The 23009-nt window shown below is 42.0% G+C and overlaps 1 protein-coding gene across 2 annotated transcripts in view; it reads right to left on the reverse strand.

Moving 5' to 3' along the window:
- Positions 1-6033: 6033 nt before the first annotated feature.
- Positions 6034-23009, reverse strand: part of jak2b (Janus kinase 2b) — a 46270-nt gene continuing 29294 nt past the window's right edge. Inside the window, exons 5-24 of one of the 2 annotated variants that reach the window (XM_029637437.2) lie at positions 22134-22279; positions 21648-21846; positions 20726-20845; positions 20412-20569; positions 20192-20303; positions 19830-20016; positions 19059-19183; positions 18736-18870; positions 18428-18515; positions 17024-17151; positions 16647-16785; positions 16193-16344; positions 15900-16050; positions 15413-15549; positions 14997-15186; positions 12446-12570; positions 12058-12230; positions 10743-10860; positions 7971-8084; positions 6034-7700 (exon numbers count right to left, since the gene is read on the reverse strand). In XM_029637437.2, coding sequence (XP_029493297.1) covers positions 7593-7700; positions 7971-8084; positions 10743-10860; positions 12058-12230; positions 12446-12570; positions 14997-15186; positions 15413-15549; positions 15900-16050; positions 16193-16344; positions 16647-16785; positions 17024-17151; positions 18428-18515; positions 18736-18870; positions 19059-19183; positions 19830-20016; positions 20192-20303; positions 20412-20569; positions 20726-20845; positions 21648-21846; positions 22134-22279 — 2805 coding nt within the window. In that variant the 3' untranslated portion in view covers positions 6034-7592. Of the gene's footprint in view, positions 7701-7970; positions 8085-10742; positions 10861-12057; positions 12231-12445; positions 12571-14996; positions 15187-15412; positions 15550-15899; positions 16051-16192; positions 16345-16646; positions 16786-17023; positions 17152-18427; positions 18516-18735; positions 18871-19058; positions 19184-19829; positions 20017-20191; positions 20304-20411; positions 20570-20725; positions 20846-21554; positions 21847-22133; positions 22280-23009 lie in introns of both variants that reach the window. The other variant, XM_029637436.2, reaches the window with a different exon arrangement.

Consider the following 23009-nt stretch of genomic DNA (forward strand, 5'->3'; position numbering starts at 1 on the left):
CAGTTCCTCCTGCCTGGGCCATCCCTTTGGTGCACCCAATAGGGCTTCAGCAGCTAAGGCAGTTCCTCCTGCCTGGGCCATCCCTTTGGTCCACCCAATAGGGCTTCAGCAGCTAAGGCAGTTCCTCCTGCCTGGGCCATCCCTTTGGTCCACCCAATAGGGCTTCAGCAGCTGAGGCAGTTCCTCCTGCCTGGGCCATCCCTTTGGTGCACCCAATAGGGCATCAGCAGCTGAGGCAGTTCCTCCTGCCTGGGACATCCCTTTGGTCCACCCAATAGGGCTTCAGCAGCTGAGGCAGTTCCTCCTGCCTGGGACATCCCTTTGGTCCACCCAATAGGGCTTCAGCAGCTGAGGCAGTTCCTCCTGCCTGGGCCATCCCTTTTTGCACTGCTGCACTATCTGTTGGCAGATGGGGTCTTGTTGTTGCTCCTCTGCAATCTGCTGCAGTTTGGTCTGAGATGCAGGTAGACTGTCCCTTATTGCATTAATGGACACCTGTACCTCACCCTCTAGACATTGCTCCTCCTCTGATAATGGACGTTTAATTGGGGCCCTGGAGAGTGCATCTGCTGTGATCAGTGCCTTCCCTGGGGACGCACGACAACGAGGTTCTAGCTCCAGCCTGTTTATTAACCTAACCCTCACATGTCCTACATAGGCACTGATACCCCCAAGGGACATCCTACTACAACGACCAATCATGTATATAAACCCTGGATTGCAGATGCTATGTATTGGCCAATGAGAGGCTTTGGTCACAACTAATTTCTTTTTATTTAACATGTATTTAACTAGGCAAGTCAGTTAAAAACAAATTCTTATTTTACAGCCTACCCCAGCCAAACCCTCCCCTAACCTGGATGACGCTAGGACAATTGTACGTTGCCTTATGGGTCTCCCAATCACAGCTGAGATCGAACCAGGGTCTGTAGGGACGCCTCTAGCACAGAGATGCAGTGTCGTAGACTGCTGCGCCACTCTGGAGCTCATACAGCAAAGGGAGTTGTGGTTGTATCTATTCTATGGTTGTATTAGGTTGGTTGTATCCTACAACATAACCATCGTAGACTACTAAAATATGCAGTCAAAATTAAGCATTACTGTCATTACTGGAATGGACCAAGACCCACAACCTAATAATTGATAAAATCATGTGTGTATGCTTAGAGTCCATGGTGTGTGCCAACATGGAGAGAACCCCATCATTAATGGTGTAATTTGCCCTTGCCTTGAGAATCAGGCATGTTCATCATTACATAATTGTCTGAAAGAAATGAATGATGAATATTAGGGCAAACTAGTCCATTTACAACATCTGACAGCCCTTTTCAACTGTCCATGCCCCATCTGTTTGGTATCTCAACAGGTTTCCTGCTCTCTGCACAGGAGAAGGAACCATTGAAGATTGTAGACAGTACTACTACATAGCAATGCTTGATTCACTGTTTTCACAATGTATGCCAACTCCCACTTCTCCCTCTCACTAGGGTGCATGTCCTCTGAAAGGGATTGGTTTTCCCCTGAGCTTAACCTTTAAAAACAGAGAGCATGGTTGAGTGTGAGAATTCAAGTCAATGTAACACATTTTCCAGAGTTGTATAGTAATAAAATGCATTTCCACAGCAGAAGCAAATACAATCCATACGTTTTTGGACAGTGAGCACTTCTAAAAAATGTGGCATTTTGTATTTAAGACAGAATGTTTCATATAGGCAACAGTATAGAATGTCAGGTTCTTTTTGAGAGTACTTTGAGACATACAGTGGGTATAGAAAGTCAGAATGTTAACCATTAGTTGCCTTACAGCCTGAAATGAAAACACATCAAATTTGATTTTTTTCAGCTTTATTTTCACACAATAAGTAACCCACAATATCCAAGTGAGAAAAATAAAATAAAAACCTCAAACTGTATTAAATTAACACAGTAAAATACCCTATTTGGATAAGTGAACACCCCCCTGAGTTAATACTTGGTGGAACCACCTTTTGCTTGAATTACAGCCATGAGTCTCTTTAAACACTTCTCCACTAACTTTGCACAGCTAGACTTCTTCCTTGCAAAATTGTTCACGCTCAGTCAAATTGTAAGGTGACCGCTCAGGGGCTGCACTCAAGTCATTCCACATATTCAACAGGATTTAGGTTGGGGCTCTGTCTAGGCCACTCAAGGACATTCACCTTGTCCTTCAGCCACTGTACAGTTGCTTTAGGTCATTGTCATGTTGAAACATGAACCATCTTCAACTTCCTGACAGAGGGCTGCAGGTTCTCCTCAAGAATCTGTCAGTATTTTGCACTGTCCATTTTCCCTTCTATCCTAACAAGTGCTCCAGTTCCTACTAAGAGAAACACCCCCATAACAGGATGCTGCCACCGGCTGGCTTTACTGTAGGCATGGTGCTTTGGGTGTAAAGATGTATTGGGATTTCGCCAGACAGTTCAATTTTGGTCTCATCTGACCACAGAACCCTTTGCCCCGGCCTCGGAATCTACAATGTGTTTTTTGTCAAAGCTCAAATGAGATTTGATGTGGCTTTTTCTGAGTGTTTTTTTCTTTCTTGCCACCCTCCCATAGAAGCCAGATTTGTGGAGCTTGTGATATTGTGGTCACATGCACACATTGACTAGTGTTTGCCAAAAAGGCCTGGAGCTCCTTCAAAGTCGACATTGACTTCTTGGTAGCATCTCTGATCAGTTACCTTCTTTCCCAGTCATCCAGTTTGGAGGGAGGCCTGATCTATGCAGGTTCTGGGTGGTGCCATACACCTTCCACTTCTTAATAATGGTCTTACCTGTGCTCCGAGGGACAGACAAAGCCTTCAAAATCTTTTCATATCCATCCTGACTCGTGCCTTTCCACAACTTTATCTGGTAGATCTTTTGAAAGTACCTTTCCGCCCATAGTGGATTCTTTGCTTTGAATTGCACTACTCAGCAATAGAGTCCTCTATGAACACTCTGCTTTTATTCTGAACTAATCAAAGTCACTACAAATGGTCACAGATGGAAGCCAATTAGCTTGATTTGTGATCTGGAAGGTGGTTGGTTATACCTCAGCATATTTGCAATTACAATTCTAAGGGTGGGGTGGGGGGTGGTGGGGGGGGGCGTCACCTATCCAAATAGGGTATTTTACTGTTTTACTTGTAATTAATTTGAATATTTTTTAGAAAGAAACATTTACTTAGATATTGTGGGCTACTGTCTGTAAATAATTGGATGTGTTTTCATTTTAGGCTGTAAGGCAACATCAAAAGGTGAACATTTTGAAAGGGGGTGGTGACTTTCTATACCCATTGTATCTGTTTTACTGTTAAGAAATTAAAACACTATGTATCTAGTACCCCCATTTGGACAAATTCACTTAGTGTATTAAAGTAGTCAAAAGTGTAGTATTTCTTGCACGCAAGGACTACATCAAGCTTGTGACTCTACAAACTTTTTGGATGAATTTGCAGTTTGTTTTGGATTATGTTTTTCCCAACAGGAACTGAATGGTGAATAATGTCTTGTGCCATTTTGGAGTCTACATTCATCCTAATAAGGAAAATCATGAATGAATCATTTAGTCATATCATTGAAGAAACATTAAGTGGATGCTACCATGATTATGGATAATCATAAATTAATCATGAATGTATGAGTAAGGTTAGAGGCACAAAGATCATACTCCCCCCAAAAATGCTTATCTTCCCTGTTATTGGTAATTGTGAGAGGGTAGCATTTTGTTGCAGCCTCTGAATGGCATCATTATTCATGATTTTTCTTATCAGGATTAATTTATAAGTGTTCAAAAATAATCTTACCTACTTAATTATAAATACAATTACTCTAGTCATCATTCAATTACTATTGGGCAAAACATAATCCAAAACACAACCAAAACAAACTGCTTGATTGGATAAGCATTCAAACCCTGAGTCAATACATGTTTGATGCACCTTTGGAAGAGATTACAGCTGTGAGTCTAAGTCTCTAAGAGCTTTGCACATCTGGATTGTACAATATTTTGCCCATTATTGTTTTTTTAAATACGTCCAGCTCTGTTAAGTTGGTTGTTGATCATTGCTAGACAGCCATTTTCAAGTCTTACCATAGATTTTCAAGACAATTTAAGTCAAAACTGTAACTAGGCCACACAGGAACATTCAACATCGTCTTGGTAAGCAACTCCAGTGTATATTTGGCCTTGTGTTTTAGGTTATTTTCCTGTTGAAAGTTGAATGTCTCCCAGTGTCTGTTGGAAAGCAGACTGAACCAGTTTTCCTCTAGGAGTTTGCCTGTGCTTAGCCCAATTCCATTAATTAAAAAAAAATCTTAAACAACCTACCTAGTCCTTTCAAATGACAAGCATACCCATAACATGATACAGCCACTGTCATGTTTGGAAATACTGATCGGTACTCAGTGATGTGGTAAATGACATTTTAAAGGCATCAGACCGAGGCTCTGCATCTGTCCTCGTGCTCCTAGACCTTAGTGCTGCTTTTGATACCATCGATCACCACATTCTTTTGGAGAGATTGGAAACCCAAATTGGTCTACACGGACAAGTTCTGGCCTGGTTTAGATCTTATCTGTCGGGAAAGATATCAGTTTGCCTCTGTGAATGGCTTGCCTCTGACAAATCAACTGTAAATTTCGGTGTTCTTCAAGGTTCCGTTTTAGGACCACTATTGTTTTCACTATATATTTGACCTCTTGGGGATGTCATTCGAAAAAAACATAATGTTAACTTTCACTGTTATGCAGATGACACACAGCTGTACATTTCAATGAAACATGGTGAAGCCCCAAAACTGTGCTTTGGCAAAGTGGGTGGGGTTATATCCTTCCTGTTTGGCCCTGTCTGGGGGTATCATCAGATGGGGCCACAGTGTCTCCTGACCCCTCCTGTCTCAGCCTCCAGTATTTATGCTGCAGTAGTTTGTGTGTCGGGGGGCTAGGGTCAGTTTGTATATCTGGAGTACTTCTCCTGTCTTATCCAGTGTCCTGTGTGAATTTAAGTATGCTCTCTCTAATTCTCTTTCTTTCTCTCTCTCGGAGGACTTGAGCCCTAGGACCATGCCTCAGGACTACCTGGCATGATGACTCCTTGCTGTCCCCAGACCACCTGGCCGTGCTGCTGCTCCAGTTTCAACTGTTCTGCCTGCGGCTATGGAATCCTGACCTGTTCACCCGACGTGCTACCTGTCCCAGACCTATTATTTGACCATGCTGGTCATTTATGAACATTTGAACATCTTGGCCATGTTCTGTCATAATCAACTGTCAACTTGCCTACCTGGTTAAATAAAGGTGAAATAAATAAATATCAGCTGATGTACGAAGGGCTATATAAATACATTTGATGTGTTGTATTTGCCCCAAAATAATGCTTTTTATTCAAGAACAAAAGTGTATTTCTTTGCCACAGTTTTTGCAGTATTTCTTTAGTGCCTTATTGAAAACAGAATGCATTTAAAAAAAATCTGTACATGCTTTCTTCTTTTCACCCTGTCATTTAAATTAGTATTGCGGAGTAACTACAATGTGGTTGATCCAACTTCAGTTTTATATCACAGCCATTGAAGTCTTTAATGGTTTTAAAATCACGATTGGCCTCATGGTGAAATCCCTGAGTGGTTTCCTTCCTCTCCGGCAACTGAGTTAGGAAGGACGCTTGTATCTTTGTAGTGACTGGGTGTATTGATACACCATGCAAAGTGTAATTAATAACTTCCCCATGCTCAAATGGGGATTCAATGTCTGCTTTTTATTTTATTTTTACCGATCTACCAATAGGTGACCTTCTTTGTAAGGCATTGGAAAACCTCCCTGGTTTTCTTGGTTGAATGTGTGCTTGGGACCAACAGATACTTTTATGTGTGGGGTAGAGAGATGGGGTAGTCATTCAAAAATCATGTTAAACACTATTATTGCAAACAGCGTGAGTCCATGCAACTTATGTGACTTGCTATGAACATTTTTATTCCTGAACGTATTTAGGCTTGCCATAACAAAGAGGTTGATTACTAATTGACTCAAGACATTCCAGCTTTTCATTTTTAATTAATTTGTAAAAATGTCTAAAAACATAATTCCACTTTGACATTATGGGGTATTGTGTGTAGATCAGTGACACACAATCTCAATTTAATCCATTTTAAATTCAGGCTGTAACAAAATGCTGAAAAAGTCAAGGGGTGTGAATACTTTCTGAAGGCACTGTATGTATGAAAATACCCTCAAATAAGATCTGTCATTATGTACTGTCGCTTCATATGAAACATTTGATCTCAAATCCAAAGTATAAAGTATGGAATATAAAGCCAAAAAAATAAAAAAAGATTCAATGTCCAAATACATATGGAAGGGAATGCATGTAGACACATTTTAACAAATAGAAGAATCTGTCATAATCTTTGAAAAACGTCAGTAAACTTGTACCTGGGTTTATTCACTGACCAGTTGTGACCCCTGGATTTGATACACTAGTTTGTAACACTCCCATTTTGTAATGACGTGGGGAGAAAATGCATGAGATGTTGCAATAATAAAGTAGCTCTAGGAAAAATAAAGTATCTCTAGGAACTTAAAGGCAAGTGGTGTCAAGTATTTGAAAGGGATTGTGTAGGACTATGCACCATAATGTCTTGATAGAGTTCAATGTTAGCTGACAAACCCAACTAGTGAAATTGAAGAGCTCATGTCACACTAAGATTATACTGATAGTGTGACCCTATACAAATGAAAGAGATCTTGTGATTTGAGGAGTGATATGATGAGTAGCCTGTTCGGTTGAAGGGATATTTTTAGAATGGACATGGGATATGGAAGGAATGAGTGTCACACACTCTCAACTACTTTTGAACTATCCTCAAGCAGAGTTCTGCCTGTGTACAAAGTATCAGAAGAGTCCTATAATCTGTACTGACCTTGAACATAGTATTATTGACTGTAAGGCCAGCAGAAGAAATTACTGACCCCACTAACGGGTTTTTGAAAAACATTCTACAACCCTTTTTCATATAGCATGGATATATATTTTAATCTTACAACACCTGCTTCACAATGGAATTTTAAATCAATGGATTTTTAAATCTCTAAATGTACTTCATTTACACTGACTTCTTGTCTAACATTTCAAATACAGACTGCAGTGTATTCTTTTCATTTTATAAAATTATAAAATCCTCTTGACATATGTACACAAATATATGTATATACATACATAAAACGACACAAATAAAAAGAAGAAACATTCCGTTCCATCAGTCCAGCATACTTTCATTTTTCAGATGGGGGGACAGAAAGGTGAAGGCTAGCCCTGCTAGCTTAGAAAACAAAGGGCTGGAGAAGAAAAGAAAAAAACACACTCTCAAGAGAAATGAGACCTTGTTTGATACAAGTGTCTCTATAGTGTTCTGGTAGAAGATCTTGTTCTCAGTCCAATCTATTGCCACACTGCAAAAGGACAGGGGGGGCGGTCACACACACACACACACACACACACACACACACACACACACACACACACACACACACACACGGCAACCAAGTGAATGCAGAAAAACAGTCTCTTAGAAGAGGGGCACTTAGGGTGTTTGTCTACGTATCCTTGCTGTCACGGAACAGGTCGACACGCAGGGCCAGCTCCTTGAAAGAGGGCCGCAAACATGGGTCTTTATCCCAGCATTCCTGCATTATCTCATGCATCTGAGAGAACGAGAGAGAGAACCAAAGACATGTTTATTTGGGATGGTCACAACTGGTAGCCTTCCTATGGTATATATTCATTGAAATCTGATTGTAACATAAACATGTTACCACTCACTCACATTGCTCAGTTAAGATACTAAGTTAACTGTGGAAACCGCAACCCCTCTTTTATACATATGACACTGCATCATTAAGGAAGGCAAACACACTATATAGACTGAACAATGCAAGACAAAACGGACATAATGACTACAACCCAGCCCTTACCTCCATGGGACAGCCCACAGGTTGAGGCAGCCTGCTGCCCGACTTCAGGAGCTCAATGAGATGATAAACAATCAGCTGGCCCTTCTTGTCATTACCCATCATGCCCATGAACATCTGAGGATGTGGAGAAAGGTTGGTTGGTCAGGTGTGAACTACAAATGATCAAACAAGTATATGTAAACTAGGTCAGTGTAACGCAGGGATGTTAGCAGTTTTTTTTAGGTCTCTATTGCACACATACAGTATACTTTCCTTTATGTGCAGGCTCATGTGTAAACAAGTAGACTCAAGTAGAGTCTGTGACTATGTGTCTTAACATACAGTGCCTTCAGAAAGTACTCACACTCCTTCAATTTTTTTCTTATTTGGTAGTGTTACAAATTAGGATTATGATGGATTTCATTGTATTTGTTGGTCAGTGATCTACACAAAATACTCTAATGCCAAAAAAAGCTAATATTTATGAAACATATGAAAAATAAAACACTTACATATATCTTGATTAGATAAGTATACACCCCCCTGAGGCAATACATGTTAGAACCCCCTTTGGCAGTAATTACAACTTTGGCAGTAATTTTGGGGTAAATCTCCAAGAGCTTTTCACACCTGGATTGTACAATATTAACATTCTTTAAGCTCTGTCAAGTTGGTTGTTAATCATTGCTTGACAGCCATTTTCAAGTACTGCTATAGATTTTCATGCCGATTTCAGTCAAAACTGTAGCTAGGCCACTCAGGAACATTCAATGTGATCTCGGTAAGCAACTAGTGTAGATTTGGACTTGTGCTTTAGGTTATTGTCCTGCTGAAAGGTGCAATTTTCTCCAAATGTGTTGGAATTAATTAGACTGAACCAGGTTTTCCTCTAGGATTTTGCCCGTGCTTAGCTGTATTCGTCCCTAACCCGGACGACGCTAGGCCAATTGTGCGTCGCCCCACGGACCTCCCGGTCGTGGCCGGCTGCGACAGAGCCTGGGCGCGAACCCAGAGTCTCTGATGGCACAGCTAGCGCTGCGATGCAGTGCCCTAGACCACGGCGACACCCGGGAGGCCCCCATAGTTTGTTTTAACAGGCTATGTGATCTTAACGTAGCCTGAGGTCAGTAGGCTTTGCATATACAGTGGGGCAAAAAAGTATTGTCAGCCACCAATTGTGCAAGTTCTCCAACTTAAAAAGATGTGAGAGGCCTGTAACTCTGACAGACAAAATGATTTTAAAAAATCCAGAAAATCACATTGTAGGATTTTTAATGAATTTATTTGCAAATTATGGTGGAAAATAAGTATTTGGTCAATAACAAAAGTTTATCTCAATACTTTATTATATACCCTTTGTTTGCAATGACAGAGGTCAAACATTTTCTGTAAGTCTTCACAAGGTTTTCACACACTGTTGCTGGTATTTTGACCCATTCCTCCATGCAGATCTCCTCTAGAGCAGTGATGTTTTGGGGCTGTTGCTTGGCAACACGGACTTTCAACTCCCTCCAAAGATTTTCTATGGGGTTGAAATCTGGAGACTGGCTAGGCCACTCCAGGACCTTGAAATGCTTCTTACGAAGCCACTCCTTCGTTGCCCGGGCGGTGTGTTTGGGATCATTGCCATGCTGAATGACCCAGCCATGTTTCATCTTCAATGCCCTTGCTGATGGAAGGAGGTTTTCACTCAAAATCTCACGATACATGGCCCCATTCATTCTTTCCTTTACACGAATCAGTCGTCCTGGTCCCTTTGCAGAAAAACAGCCGCACACAGTAGGTATGGTGTTCTTTGGATGCAACTCAGCATTCTTTGTCCTCCAAACACAACGCGTTGAGTTTTTACCAAAAAGTTCTATTTTGGTTTCATCTGACCATATGACATTCTCCCAATCTTCTTCTGGATCATCCAAATGCTCTCTAGCAAACTTCAGACGGGCCTGGACATGTACTGGCTTAAGCAGGGGGACACGTCTGGCACTGCAGGATTTGAGTCTCTGGCGGCGTAGCGGCGTAGTGTGTTACTGATGGTAGGCTTTGTTACTTTGGTCCCAGCTCTCTGCAGGTCATTCAATAGGTCCCCCCGTGTGGTTCTGGGATTTTTGCTCACCGTTCTTGTGATCATTTTTGACCCCACGGGGTGAGATCTTGCGTGGAGCCCCAGTTCGAGGGAGATTATCAGTGGTCTTGTATGTCTTCCATTTCCTAATAATTGCTCCCACAGTTGATTTCTTCAAACCAAGCTGCTTACCTATTGCAGATTCAGTCATCCCAGCCTGGTGCAGGTCTACAATTTTGTTTCTGGTGTCCTTTGACAGCTCTTTGGTCTTGGCCATAGTGGAGTTTGGAGTGTGACTGTGAGGTTGTGGACAGGTGTCTTTTATACTGATAACAAGTTCAAACAGGTGCCATTAATACAGGTAACGAGTGGAGGACAGAGGAGTCTCTTAAAGAAGAAGTTACAGGTCTGTGAGAGCCAGAAATCTTGCTTGTTTGTAGGTGACCAAATACTTATTTTCCACCATAATTTGCAAATAAATTCATTAAAAATCCTACAATGTGATTTTCTGGATTTTTTTCTCTCATTTTGTCTTTCATAGTTGAAGTGTACCTATGATGAAAATTACAGGCCTCTCATCTTTTTAAGTGGGAGAACTTGCACAATTGGTGGCTGACTAAATACTTTTTTGCCCCACTGTACAAGTATCAAATATTTAATGAGACAACATATTAGCTGTATTTGAAGAATAAACAAATAATCAGAGAAGGGAGAGAGAGGGATGAACTCACTGCAGGAGGGCTGCAGTTCTTGTCGCTGTGGGTGAACAGTTCATAGAGCACTACGCCAAAGCTCCAGATGTCAGAAGCCACAGAGAACTTGCTTTCTGTCAGAGACTCTGGGGCATACCTGCACAACAACACAAAAAAGTGTCCCAAATCGCTCTCTTATTCTTCTCTCAAAAAAAGGATGACTAGGAATTACAGTTACACCACATAGGAAGCCAAGGAAATGGGTGAAAATGAACAGCTAAAGCACAAATCTAACACAGGAACTAACAATAAAGTCAGGAACAAGATTGCACAGTTCATAGAACTCTAAACTAGGGCTGGACGATATGTTCAAAATACAGTATCATATCACATTATTATCCACATTTGTTTACAGAATGATGGCATTTGACAGTTGTTTATGTTTTTGAATAATAAAAGTCCTAAATAAGCTTCGAGTAGTGCATGACCCTAGGATGGCAACACAAATTCTAAGTGGATTTAACGGGGCTTTCTCTATTCTGACTGTTTTAAAACAGGGGTGTCAAACTCATTCCATGGCCAAGTGTCTGCTGGTATTTGGTTTCACCTTTCAATTTGTATCCAATTAAGATCTAGACAACCAGGTGAGGGGAGTTCCTAACTAATCAGTGACTCTAATTAATCTAATCGCGTACACGGGAGGAGTGAAAACCTGCAGACACTCGGCCCTCCATGCAATGAGTTTTGACACGTGTTTTAAACTGTTTAGTCAACTTCATAATAATTTTCAGCATTTACCAATTTTTGCATTTACCAATTTTTGCTATCATTTCCACACTGAGGCTTGTTTGTTTTGTCTTTATCATCAAAAAGTCACTTTTCCCTTATTTATCTCTGTAACCATGTTTCCATCCACAGTTTTTATGCGAGTAAAGGCAAACTGTATAAATAATCATCACGACAGCTTTGTAAGAAACAGGAAGTTTCAGTACAATTTTATAAATTCTGGCAGATGAATTTCTTAATTCGACGTTGCGATCCTTTTGTGTCTGTAAAAACGTGCGAGAAATGGCGGTGGAAATGCCTCAATACCGGTATGTAGTAATTATATGTAAACCGCCTGGTCCTACTTTAAACGATTATGTTGGTTGACTTCAAGAAATATCATTGGTCACTACAAAAATAAAAACTTTTCTGCCAGTGACCGAATAAAACTGTCCCTCCAGGATTTGCAGGGTTTTTAAAAATGATTTTCACAATATGCAATAATTTCAATGATGATAATAAGCAGGGAATTGTTAATTTTGCTAAAAAAGATAGCAGAATCCTGGAGGGGCTGCTAAAGGTGTCTAACCAGAAGATGGGGCTCTCTCCAGGCTCCTTGACCATATAGTACTCCTTGTCCTGGGGCAGGACTTTGCTCAGGCCAAAGTCCCCTATCTTCACCCTCAGCTCACTCTCTACCAGGATGTTCCGGGTTGCCAGATCTCTGTGGATGTAGCGCTTGGTTGTCAGGTACTCCATACCCTGCGCACACAAAAGAACAAAGACAAAAACGTTCAGACCTCATACATGCTTTACCTTTACTTCCCACTAGGTTGCAGTCTGTATTAGAATGTTATGAACTATCACCATATGGTAAACATCAGGCATCAGTTGAGGGTAGATATCTGGATATGGAAGAGTAAAACCATTATAATCAAAAGGTTAAAGTTACTTTCATATCTGGTCACTATCAGTACCTTGCATATCTGAGCGGTATAATGCACCAGTTTCATGTGGTCTATTCTCTGCTTGTTCTTGATGAGGTAATCTCTCAGACTCCCATGGGGCAGGTATTCCATGATCAGTCGCAGGTTTCTCCGGCCTGCAGACAACAAACAAATAGAGAAACATTCACCTCTGCACTGACTTAGGATTCTACGAATAACTTGCTGAACTTGTCTTGTCTTCTGACTGAATTAAAAGGATCTGTTGGAGTTACAAGGCAACTACTATTCACCTTCTGTGCACCAGCGACTCCTGTGGCGGGCCAGGCGCAGTGCGCGCTAACCAAGGTTGCCAGGTGCACGGTGTTTCCTCCGACACATTGGTGTGGCTGGCTTCCGGGTTGGATGCGCGCTGTGTTAAGAAGCAGTGCGGCTTGGTTGGGTTGTGTATCGGAGGACGCATGACTTTCAACCTTCGTCTCTCCCGAGCCCGTACGGGAGTTGTAGTGATGAGACAAGATAGTAGCTACTAACAATTGGATACCACGAAATTGGGGAGAAAAAGGGGGTACATTTTTTTTTAAACACACAAAAAAACCACCAAAAAAGTGTATTCTAGACTTATCTTTTCAGAAGCAAACGGGTTACTAATGATCGGATCCTGGACTAACAGGTTACTGGATCTTCGACTTCGCCCACGACTGTGTGGCCATGCACGACTATCACCATTATCAAGTTCGCTGACGACATAACGGTGGTAGGCCTGATCACAGGCAACAATAAGTCAGCCTACAGGGAGGAGGTCAGTGACTGGCAGCGTGGTGCCAGAGGGTTATGCTACAGAGGGTTATGCTACAGAGGGTTATGCGGACAGCCCAGTACATCACTGGGGCCGAGCTCCCTGCCATCCAGGGCCTCTATATCAGGCGGTGTGAAAAGGCGGCCTGGAAGATCGTCAAAGACCCCAACCACCCAAGCCATAGACAATTTTCTCTGCTGCCGCATCGCAAGAGGTACTGGTGCATCAAGTCTGACACCAACAGGCTCTTGAACATCTTATAGCCCCAAGCAATACGACTGATGAATAGCTACACGGACCGAGTTTACCTTGCATCTTATTGACCTTATATTTCAGTGTCTCGACGCACACTTATAGGGCCCTACACACTCACGCCATCATTTGCTCACTCACACAAAATATGAACATACATTTATACACCCTACACACCCACTCACATGCAAGCTGCTGCTACTCTGTTTATTTTATCCTGTTGCCTAGTCCCCTTACCCCTACACATATCTACCTCCATCACTCCAGTATCCCTGCACATAGTAAATATGGTATTGGAACCGACCATGTACATAGTATGTTTACTTACTTATTGTGTTCTTCATATTTCATCTTATTTCTCATGTGTTCTTTTTCTAGTATTACATTGTTATTGATTATTGCATGGTTGGGTTTTGAGTTTGCAAGAAAGACATTTCACTGTACTTGTGCATGTGACATTAAAACTTTAAACTTGAGCCTTAAAAGGGATACTTCAGGGTTTTGGCAATGAAGCGTTAGCGCAATGGCTGGAAGTTTATGGGTATCTGCTAGCATGCTAGTACATTGAACAAAAATATTAAAGCAACATGTAAAGTGTTGGTCCCGTGTTTCATGACCTGAAATAAAAGATCCCAGAAATGTTCCATACGCACACACAATAAGCTTCTTTCGCTCAAATTTTGTGCACGAATTTGTTTACATCCCTGTTAGTGGGAATTTCTCCTTTGACAAGATAATCCATCCACCTGACAGGTGTGGCATATCAAGAAGCTGATTAAACAGTATCATCATTACACCGGTGCACCTTGTGCTGGGGACAATAAAAGGCCACTCTAAAATGTGCAGTTTTGTCACACAACCTAATGACACAGATGTCTCAAGTTTTGAGGGAGTGTGAAATTAGCATGCTGATTGCAGGAATGTCCACCAGAGCTGTTGCCAGATAATTTAATGTTCATTTCTCTACCATAAGCTACCTCCAACTTCGTTTTAGAGAATTTGGCATTATGTCCAACCGGCCTCACAACCGCAGACCACGTTAACCATGCCAGCCCAGGACCTCCACACCCGGCCTCTCCACCTGCAGGATCTTCTGAGAACAGCCACCAGGACAGCTGATTAAACAGAGTATTTCTGTCTGTAATAAAGCCCTTTTGTGGGGAAAAAATGATTCTGATTGACTGGGGCTGGCTCCCCAGTGGGTGGGCCTATGCCCTCCCAGGCCCACCTATGGCTGCGCCCCTGCACAGTCATGTGAATTCCATAGATTATGGCCTAATTTATTTATTTCAACTGATTGATTTACTCAGTAAGGAGGAGAAAATCATGCACATGTAAAATGGTATGCTACTTATCCATGTATAGATCTATACATGGATGTACCTTACCACTTTACATACGTATTTTGGGATTCCTCTTCTGTAAACGTAATTTGCCTGATGACGCAGTAGTGGAGAGTAATTTCAATTGGACCTTTTTCGAAAGGAGGAGAGGACGCGAGGAATCAAGCCAATCCCACACGTCACACGGTACCTGCGCTGTAAGACACTCCTTTGTATTTGACGATATTCTCATGCTGAAGAGACTTGAGGATCTCGATCTCCCGCTCAAAGTCCCGCATGTGCTCTGCCGTGCTGTGCTGAAGCTTCTTCACAGCCACAACCTCCCCCGTGTTATCCTGGAGTGGGTCGTACCGGCACATCTCCACACTGCCAAAGTTACCCTGATGGAAGAAACCAACATGATTAAGTAGGACGGAAGAGATGACATTAAGTTCAGCTGATTACTTAATGAAGCGCTTTGAGACGGAATCAGACACATCCACAAAAGAGAACACTGTGTGGTGTTCAAAGACCATGAATGATCATCTGTGGTCATCATTGTTCATGACAATGAGTGTGATTCCTTAGCTTGTGGCCATCATTGGCTGTGATACTGTGGTTCCTTACCTTGCCTAACTGCTGTAGGAAGATGAGGTGTCTCTCCTCAAACTGGACTGGCTCCTGGTTCTCAAAAGCCCCAGTGACCCATGGTGACGCTGCTGTTCTGTTTGGCAGGAGGTCACTCTCCACAATCAGCTCATATTCTGTGGGCAAAAACAGCACAATGTCAAATCACACAGACATGTTCAAGAATGACAGTATTTTTTGCAGAGACTTGTATTTTTTCCATGTCTGCTTGGATTCTCCCCATCTCTTTTAAGCCCCTAGCAGCACTTGGTCCACCTAAAACACAAACACCGGTAACAGCCTAGATATAATATAGGCTGGTAATATGGCCACCATTACACCCATAATTTCCTCTTCCTATAACAACATGATGTGTGACAATTATAATAATCATGACCTCCTTGAGACAATCAACTCAATGAAAAGACCGTAGGACCCATCAGTATGACCCAGTTTAAATCTGCAATGACTGTAGCAATGCACTGACCAGGTGTGAACAGGCTGTTGAGGTCCCTGATGATGACCCTGAAAGAGGGTCTGAACGTGGGCTCGTAGTCCATGCAGCTGGTGATCAGGTTAGCAAGCTCAGTCCACTTAGGAGCAGGCAGCTGGTGGCGGTCCTCGTAAAATAGGTTTTTCTGAACCAAAGAATCATTAGATGTATGTTTGTTTGTAGTAGGACTGCTTGTAGTAGGACTGCATATCAAGTTGCATTAGTGTAAACATACTGCTACATATTTCAAAAACATAACCTACTGGTATAGCTGATGTGATCCTCACCTTAGAGTTGTCCAGTGTCGCCAGTGGTTTCTCCCCTCCACTGCAGATCTCCCACAGCGTTGTGCCAAAGCTCCACTTGTCTGCTGCAAGGCTCAGGTTGGTAGAATCCTCAATACATTCAGGAGGCACCCAGGGGATTCGCTCAACCAAAACTGGGCCAGACCATAATATGTCATTAATAATTCATTGACAATCAATTCACACAGCATTTAGTGTTCAATAATCATAACTCTGAAATAGTACAATATGATTTGAATATAATATCTAGGTTGTAATATTTTAAGATGTGAAAGGTCGTAAAAACGGAGGTATTCAAGGCTTTTTGGAGGTGTGGCTCAGGTCAAAGCTGGGGTAACTTCGTGCACACAACTGAGTTTTGATGGATAAACGTTGCCCCCTTCTGGCAGCCTAGTGGTAACACCGGTGTATCAGAGGAAGAGAGAGGAGAACTCACTATCTTTGGGCAGGACAGTGATGCTGACACCAGGGTCACTCAGCTTGATGAAGGGGGGATTCCCAGTTTTCCGATCCTCTTCCCGGATCAGCAGGACGTTCTTGGCACAGACATTCCCATGAACAAGGTTCTTTTCCTCCTGCGGGATTGAGGGGAGGGGACAGTCAGGAGGGGAGGAGACGGGACAGTCAAGAGGGGATGGAACAGTCAGGAGAAGAGGTGCATCACACCAACTAACTAAACATTCACAAACTTCCTGCAGGCACTGATGGACTGGTGCAGTCTGTGGCTTGTAACGCTGAGAATGTATAATTATCCATAGAGTCCCTTTATCAATGAGCAACCATGTCTGTAGTACAGGTTGGGTTCAGCCTTACCAGGAAGTGCATGGCCCAGGCAAGCTGCTTGGCCACTTGAAGCTTCCACAAGATGTTGACTGAGTTTTTGTTCTTCTTCAGGTATGTGTCCAGGGAGCCAAACTTCACATACTCCTGCACCATGATATCTGTAAGAGTTAACAGCATTTTTACAGGGGTTAAAACACAAGACATTGTCCCAAAGGATTTATCAAATGCCACTATTAATGAACCTTTCTGCAATAAAGCATAAATATCGCTATATCAGCTTTCATCGAATCCAGCCCTCCAGTCATATGCAGCACTACATTACATACCAGAGACAACATGTGTCAATCTAAAAGCAGCAGAGGAACACTCATAGGGCACAGAGGATGGCAGATTAAGAATGGTCAGGTAAGAGGGTTTTGATGAAACAGCTCGGTATTGTAATCCCCCTAAGAATAGCCCACCTTGACTCTACTGTGGTCTCTTCTTCAGGTTATACAGATTATTACAACGGGTCAGAGGATCATCAGTCACAGTAGGGTAGTGGACATTAAAGGTTATACAGATTATTACAACGGGTCAGAGGATCATCAGTCACAGTAGGGTAGTGGACATTAAAGGTTATACAGATTATTACAACGGGTCAGAGGATCATCAGTCACAGTAGGGTAGTGGACATTAAAGGTTATACAGATTATTACAACGGGTCAGAGGATCATCAGTCACAGTAGGGTAGTGGACATTAAAGGTTATACAGATTATTACAACGGGTCAGAGGATCATCAGTCACAGTAGGGTAGTGGACATTAAAGGTTATACAGATTATTACAACGGGTCAGAGGATCATCAGTCACAGTAGGGTAGTGGACATTAAAGGTTATACAGATTATTACAACGGGTCAGAGGATCATCAGTCACAGTAGGGTAGTGGACATTAAAGGTTATACAGATTATTACAACGGGTCAGAGGATCATCAGTCACAGTAGGGTAGTGGACATTAAAGGTTATACAGATTATTACAACGGGTCAGAGGATCATCAGTCACAGTAGGGTAGTGGACATTAAAGGATATACAGATTATTACAACGGGTCAGAGGATCATCAGTCACAGTAGGGTAGTGGACATTAAAGGTTATACAGATTATTACAACGGGTCAGAGGATCATCAGTCACAGTAGGGTAGTGGACATTAAAGGTTATACAGATTATTACAACGGGTCAGAGGATCATCAGTCACAGTAGGGTAGTGGACATTAAAGGTTATACAGATTATTACAACGGGTCAGAGGATCATCAGTCACAGTAGGGTAGTGGACATTAAAGGATAATAACCTAAGCATAAAACGCAGGCAGGTATTATGGATGGAGGGACACACTCATTCACTTGCTTTATCTGTTATATACATTTCCCAACTGGGACAGATTGATTGACTCACTCTCCTCCCCGCACACACACACGCCGTAGTTCAGCACCAGGTGCTTGTGAGATAGCTGGCTCATCATGCTGGCTGCCTCAAAGAAAGACTGTAGAGAAGGAGAGAGATAACCATCATTAATAAACACCGTCATCATTCATTACAGCCCACCATAGACAATGGCTGATTTAAGACAATAACGCCAATAGACATGACCACAGGCAATTAGTCACCTGCTCTTACTTTCTTTGTAGAAAGATTAAGTACTTAATTTTTTGCCAATCAACTCAGGAAATGTATTCTATGTGTATATAATCTTAGTTTCTTACATCCGAGTAGTTCCTGTGGGCCTTGTCCAGGACTTTCATGATGACGTCTGTTTGGTGCATCTCCCCATAGTCTCCCAGCTCCTTGCGGACCCCTTTGAAGATCTTTGTGAATGTCCCTTGGCCTTGACTCTCAGTCTAAAAAACACACAAACAAGATAATGTCTACAATAAAAGGATGCATTCCTGAATCTTTCATTGATAAGAAACAGACACTGCATGCTGGTTATCCAAAACTGTACTAAACAGTGAGATGATGACATCTACAATTTTGCTGTATGAATGACAATAAGACTGTGTGTCTGTGTTGAATGTGAAATGCTTACATATTCCAGGTCCTCTTTCCTGATCTTGTGGAACACCATTTGGTTGATGTTGCGTCTATGTAGGGAGGGAGAGAGCGGCACGTCTGAGCCCTTGTTACTCCTGGATACCAGTAAACTGGACTTGTCTGTCAAGAAAACAAGAGGACCATATAAAGCCTTAACCATTGACAGTATATTGAGTTTAAGTGGAGCAATGCCTCAACATGTCAAAGAACTTCTCTGCCGATTTATAGGCAAAAAAAATCAAGATTTAAGGTGGCACTCCAGTCTCCTTTTCACCTCATTTATCACCCGATTTACTTAATAGAAGGCACATTCAATAGCTAGTCTTGGTATGACATGGCACAAGTAGGCAAGCAAGGGGGAGGCCGGTGACATCACATCAGATGAACCCCTTGAATGGCCTACAGCTTGAAGTTTCCAGTTTTTATTTTTTTTATTTAACCAGGCAAGTCAGTTAAGAACAAATTCTTATTTAAAATGACGGCCAAGGAACAATGGGTTAACTGCCTTGTTCAAGGGCAGAACGACAGATTTTTACCATATCAGCTCGAGGATTCGATCTAGCAACCTTTCGGTGACTGGCCCAACGCTCTAACCACTAGGCTATTTGCCGCCCCAGTTGTGTCTAGAAAAATTATATTTTGCTCAAAACATATATTTTTACCATTAAGTGTGTGTACATTACTGTATTTATGCTTGGGATATAGTTTTTGTTTTTCAATCGGAAAAATTCCAACATAGCTGGAGTGAGTCTTTAAACTCAGTTACCTTTGGATTTGGGTGGGCAACACTTGCTGAACTGGAAAATGATGCCATCAGAGCGCACAGTCTCCTTCTGGTAGCAGCTCAGCAATTCCTGGAGGTTGCTGAAGTTCCTTTTGGTTCCACTCAGATTGAACTCTCCATTAGCAGCCTTAGTGATCTGGCAGTGCTTGTACTCAATGCCATCGTATAACTAAAGGAAAGCACAGGAGCAAGAAATTATAATCAAATCAGTGTTCCTGTGACATGATAGTTAAATATGTTCCAAACTGCTTAAATTCTACACAAAGGTTTTCCAAAATGGCAAAATTCATTAATAAAAAAAAATCTGTTATGTACTAAAAGTATAACTTAAATACATTACATACCCCCACGGTGAAGGTCAAAAAGTATTTGTTAAAGTCCTTAGGGCTGCATCGCAGGATGTACAGACCCCGCTTGTTCCCAGATTTTTGCAGTCTATTAATTGCAAAATCCATTCTGTGGAGAAGCACAGAGTGTATCTATGTATGCATCTCTGTAAGTTATTGATACACAATCAGATGATGCACAGTGCTCTATAAGGGTAGGATTCCAAACTTCACTTACGAAATGGGACCATGACAGTGGCTGGTAATGGCCTCCACCAGTGCAGGGGGTGCCACTTCTTTACAGAGGTAGTGGTGTGCATCTGTCGTCAAACGATAGTAGCCATCAATCAGCGATATAAAGGACAGAGCTTCAGAGAGGCAATTGAACTCCAGCTCCTGAGCCAGTGCAAAAAAGGATGAGAATACAATTGTCAAAATATTTATCCAATCCAATAAAACTAAATTTGATAGAATGAGGTTTCAATACTGTGGCTGTTTCAATGTGAATATTAAGAAAGGCTAGTGGAGGTGAGAGGCTGACGTCAGTCTTACCAGAGTCTTGCCGTCTTGTTTATTGATGGTAACCACTCGACTCTCCATCGAGCCCTCCTTATTGGCGTGTTTAATACTGATGTCAGTAACGTCTGGAAAATCACAGTAGGTCTGCAGGTCCTGCCCGGAAAAAGGTGGGAAAACAAGACGTCATTTGACTCAATCTAGAGGATATCATTCTTCTGAAACAAAGTAAAAATGTGTTGATTGAATAACCTTTAGTGCCAAGAAGCAGAAAATTGCATGACACAATTAGTTCTAAGCCAGCAATGAGCCAAGTACAGTATTTGCTTTTGCCCATCTTCACTGGAGAAAATTAAGTCCTTGAACATTTTAAATTGTTAAACACCACAGACTGATCTGATGCAATCCATCGGCATTAGATTCCATTAGCAATGTAAGCCACTGTTGACCTACTGTAACAGCTCTTAAACCCATTAATTACTCAATTATACATTAACACCTCTAACCGTGGATTAGGAAAGAATAAAACGGCCAGGCCAAAGCTACAAAATAACATGACATCACCACCCTAAATTCAACTTCACAGTAAAACCCTCCTGACAACAGCATGAAACCATTGTAGCTAGCTAAATCACTGGGATTACTGTATGAAATTATTTCATAGGCTATACTAGGGAACCAGGAGTTCAGTCATGTTTCCACTAAATAAGAGATTCCACTCAAATCATAGTGTACTAATTTGCTGTATTGATCCTTCCACTTTCAGGGAAATATAGTCAGTGATAAGTCTGATAATTATAACATTTCAGCAAATTCCCCTTAGACAAGTGAACATGAACAACCTGGACAACCCTGCTGTGAGTACCTGCTCAGAATCTTTGTGCCCGTCTCTGCACCACTGGATGCCATGATCAGCCGTCACAATGATGGTGACCTGCCCTACCGAGGATTCCCTGACCTGGAAGCGTTCTGTGTAGAATGCCTGCTCGAGAGACTCCATGTTGATGAGGTATTTAAGCTTCAGGTCGCGTGCCGTAGCCCGGCACTGGCTGAACTGCTGGATGAACTTCTTGAAGCGGTAGCGGATCCTCTTCCTGGTCACGAAGTTGCAGTCCTGGATGTGAGCCCTCATTTCCTTGGGCAAGAAGGACTTGTAGCTGAGGTGACAGCGGGGAAGAATAGGATAAGTCAAGCCATATGGAATAGGTTAGTATAATAGGTACCTGTAGAATACCAAGATACACAATAGACCATAAATAATTTACATTGCCAATTCAAGTCATTCTGTTGGCCATACTACACTTACAGTATTGTTTTAGGTATGGCCTTATGGCATTGTTGTAAATATGCAGCAGAGACATTTGTCTCTAGCTACAACTGACCCCCAGTACTACCAGGTTAAACAACTTAAGTGGTTGGACATGTATTTATCTTTCCTCTGCACCTTATGGAATTGTAGATATCCAGCGGAGACATTTGTCTTTCCTTGGCTGTCCTCATCATGTCCAATACAGCCATGCCAAGGCACTCCTCCTGAGTCTCATGTGTGTTGGCGATCTTCACCCAGCCATTCACAAAGTCACTCCTCCACTAAACACAGAGACAGAGGTGGGCTGGTTAATATATTGTAGTTGAAATGACTCTCCTGTGAGGATGCAAAGATCAGGTTACAACGGCTCAACGACTACAGATCCCTCTCACCCGCAGAGGGGAAGAGGGATTGGTGTGGGGGTTTTATGACACCTCACGCCAATCGTAAATTATATGCAGCAGACAACTCCTTTTGGTCTCTAGTATTGGGATTGGAATGTCCCTGTGTCTCCAGAAGATTTTTCCACTCAGAAACGCTAATGTCCAAAGGTGAACACTGGGACAATATTTCTAGCATCCGGATGTGGGGAATTATGAGACGGGAAATTAATGTCTATTTTGTGTTGTCATGAAATATGGTCTAAAAATATTGTAACTTGAAGAGTTTTCACATTGTGTATGTCAGGTTAAATCCTTTACGGCGTGTAGGAAATATCAAGGATGAAGAGAATATTTTTTGTTAAGATAGGAATGTGATTTTAGTTTTCTAACAAGATCATAGCTTGGATGATACTTTGCCAAGTAATTAGCCACACCCGAGGGAGCTCAGAGAGCGTGTCAGCATGACGGAAACACCCCCTTTTTACCTGAGTGTATAAAGGGTGAGTTGAGAATTAACATATCAGACTAGAAGGACTCAAGCTGCAGCTTAGGTCTACATTGGTCACAACCCTGAAAATCAACACGAGGTGAAGATGACAAAGTAGCCTCCCTAACAATCGATGTTACG

The sequence above is a fragment of the Oncorhynchus nerka genome, linkage group LG27 (genome assembly GCF_034236695.1).
Source record: "Oncorhynchus nerka isolate Pitt River linkage group LG27, Oner_Uvic_2.0, whole genome shotgun sequence".
NCBI classification, from domain to species: domain Eukaryota; kingdom Metazoa; phylum Chordata; class Actinopteri; order Salmoniformes; family Salmonidae; genus Oncorhynchus; species Oncorhynchus nerka.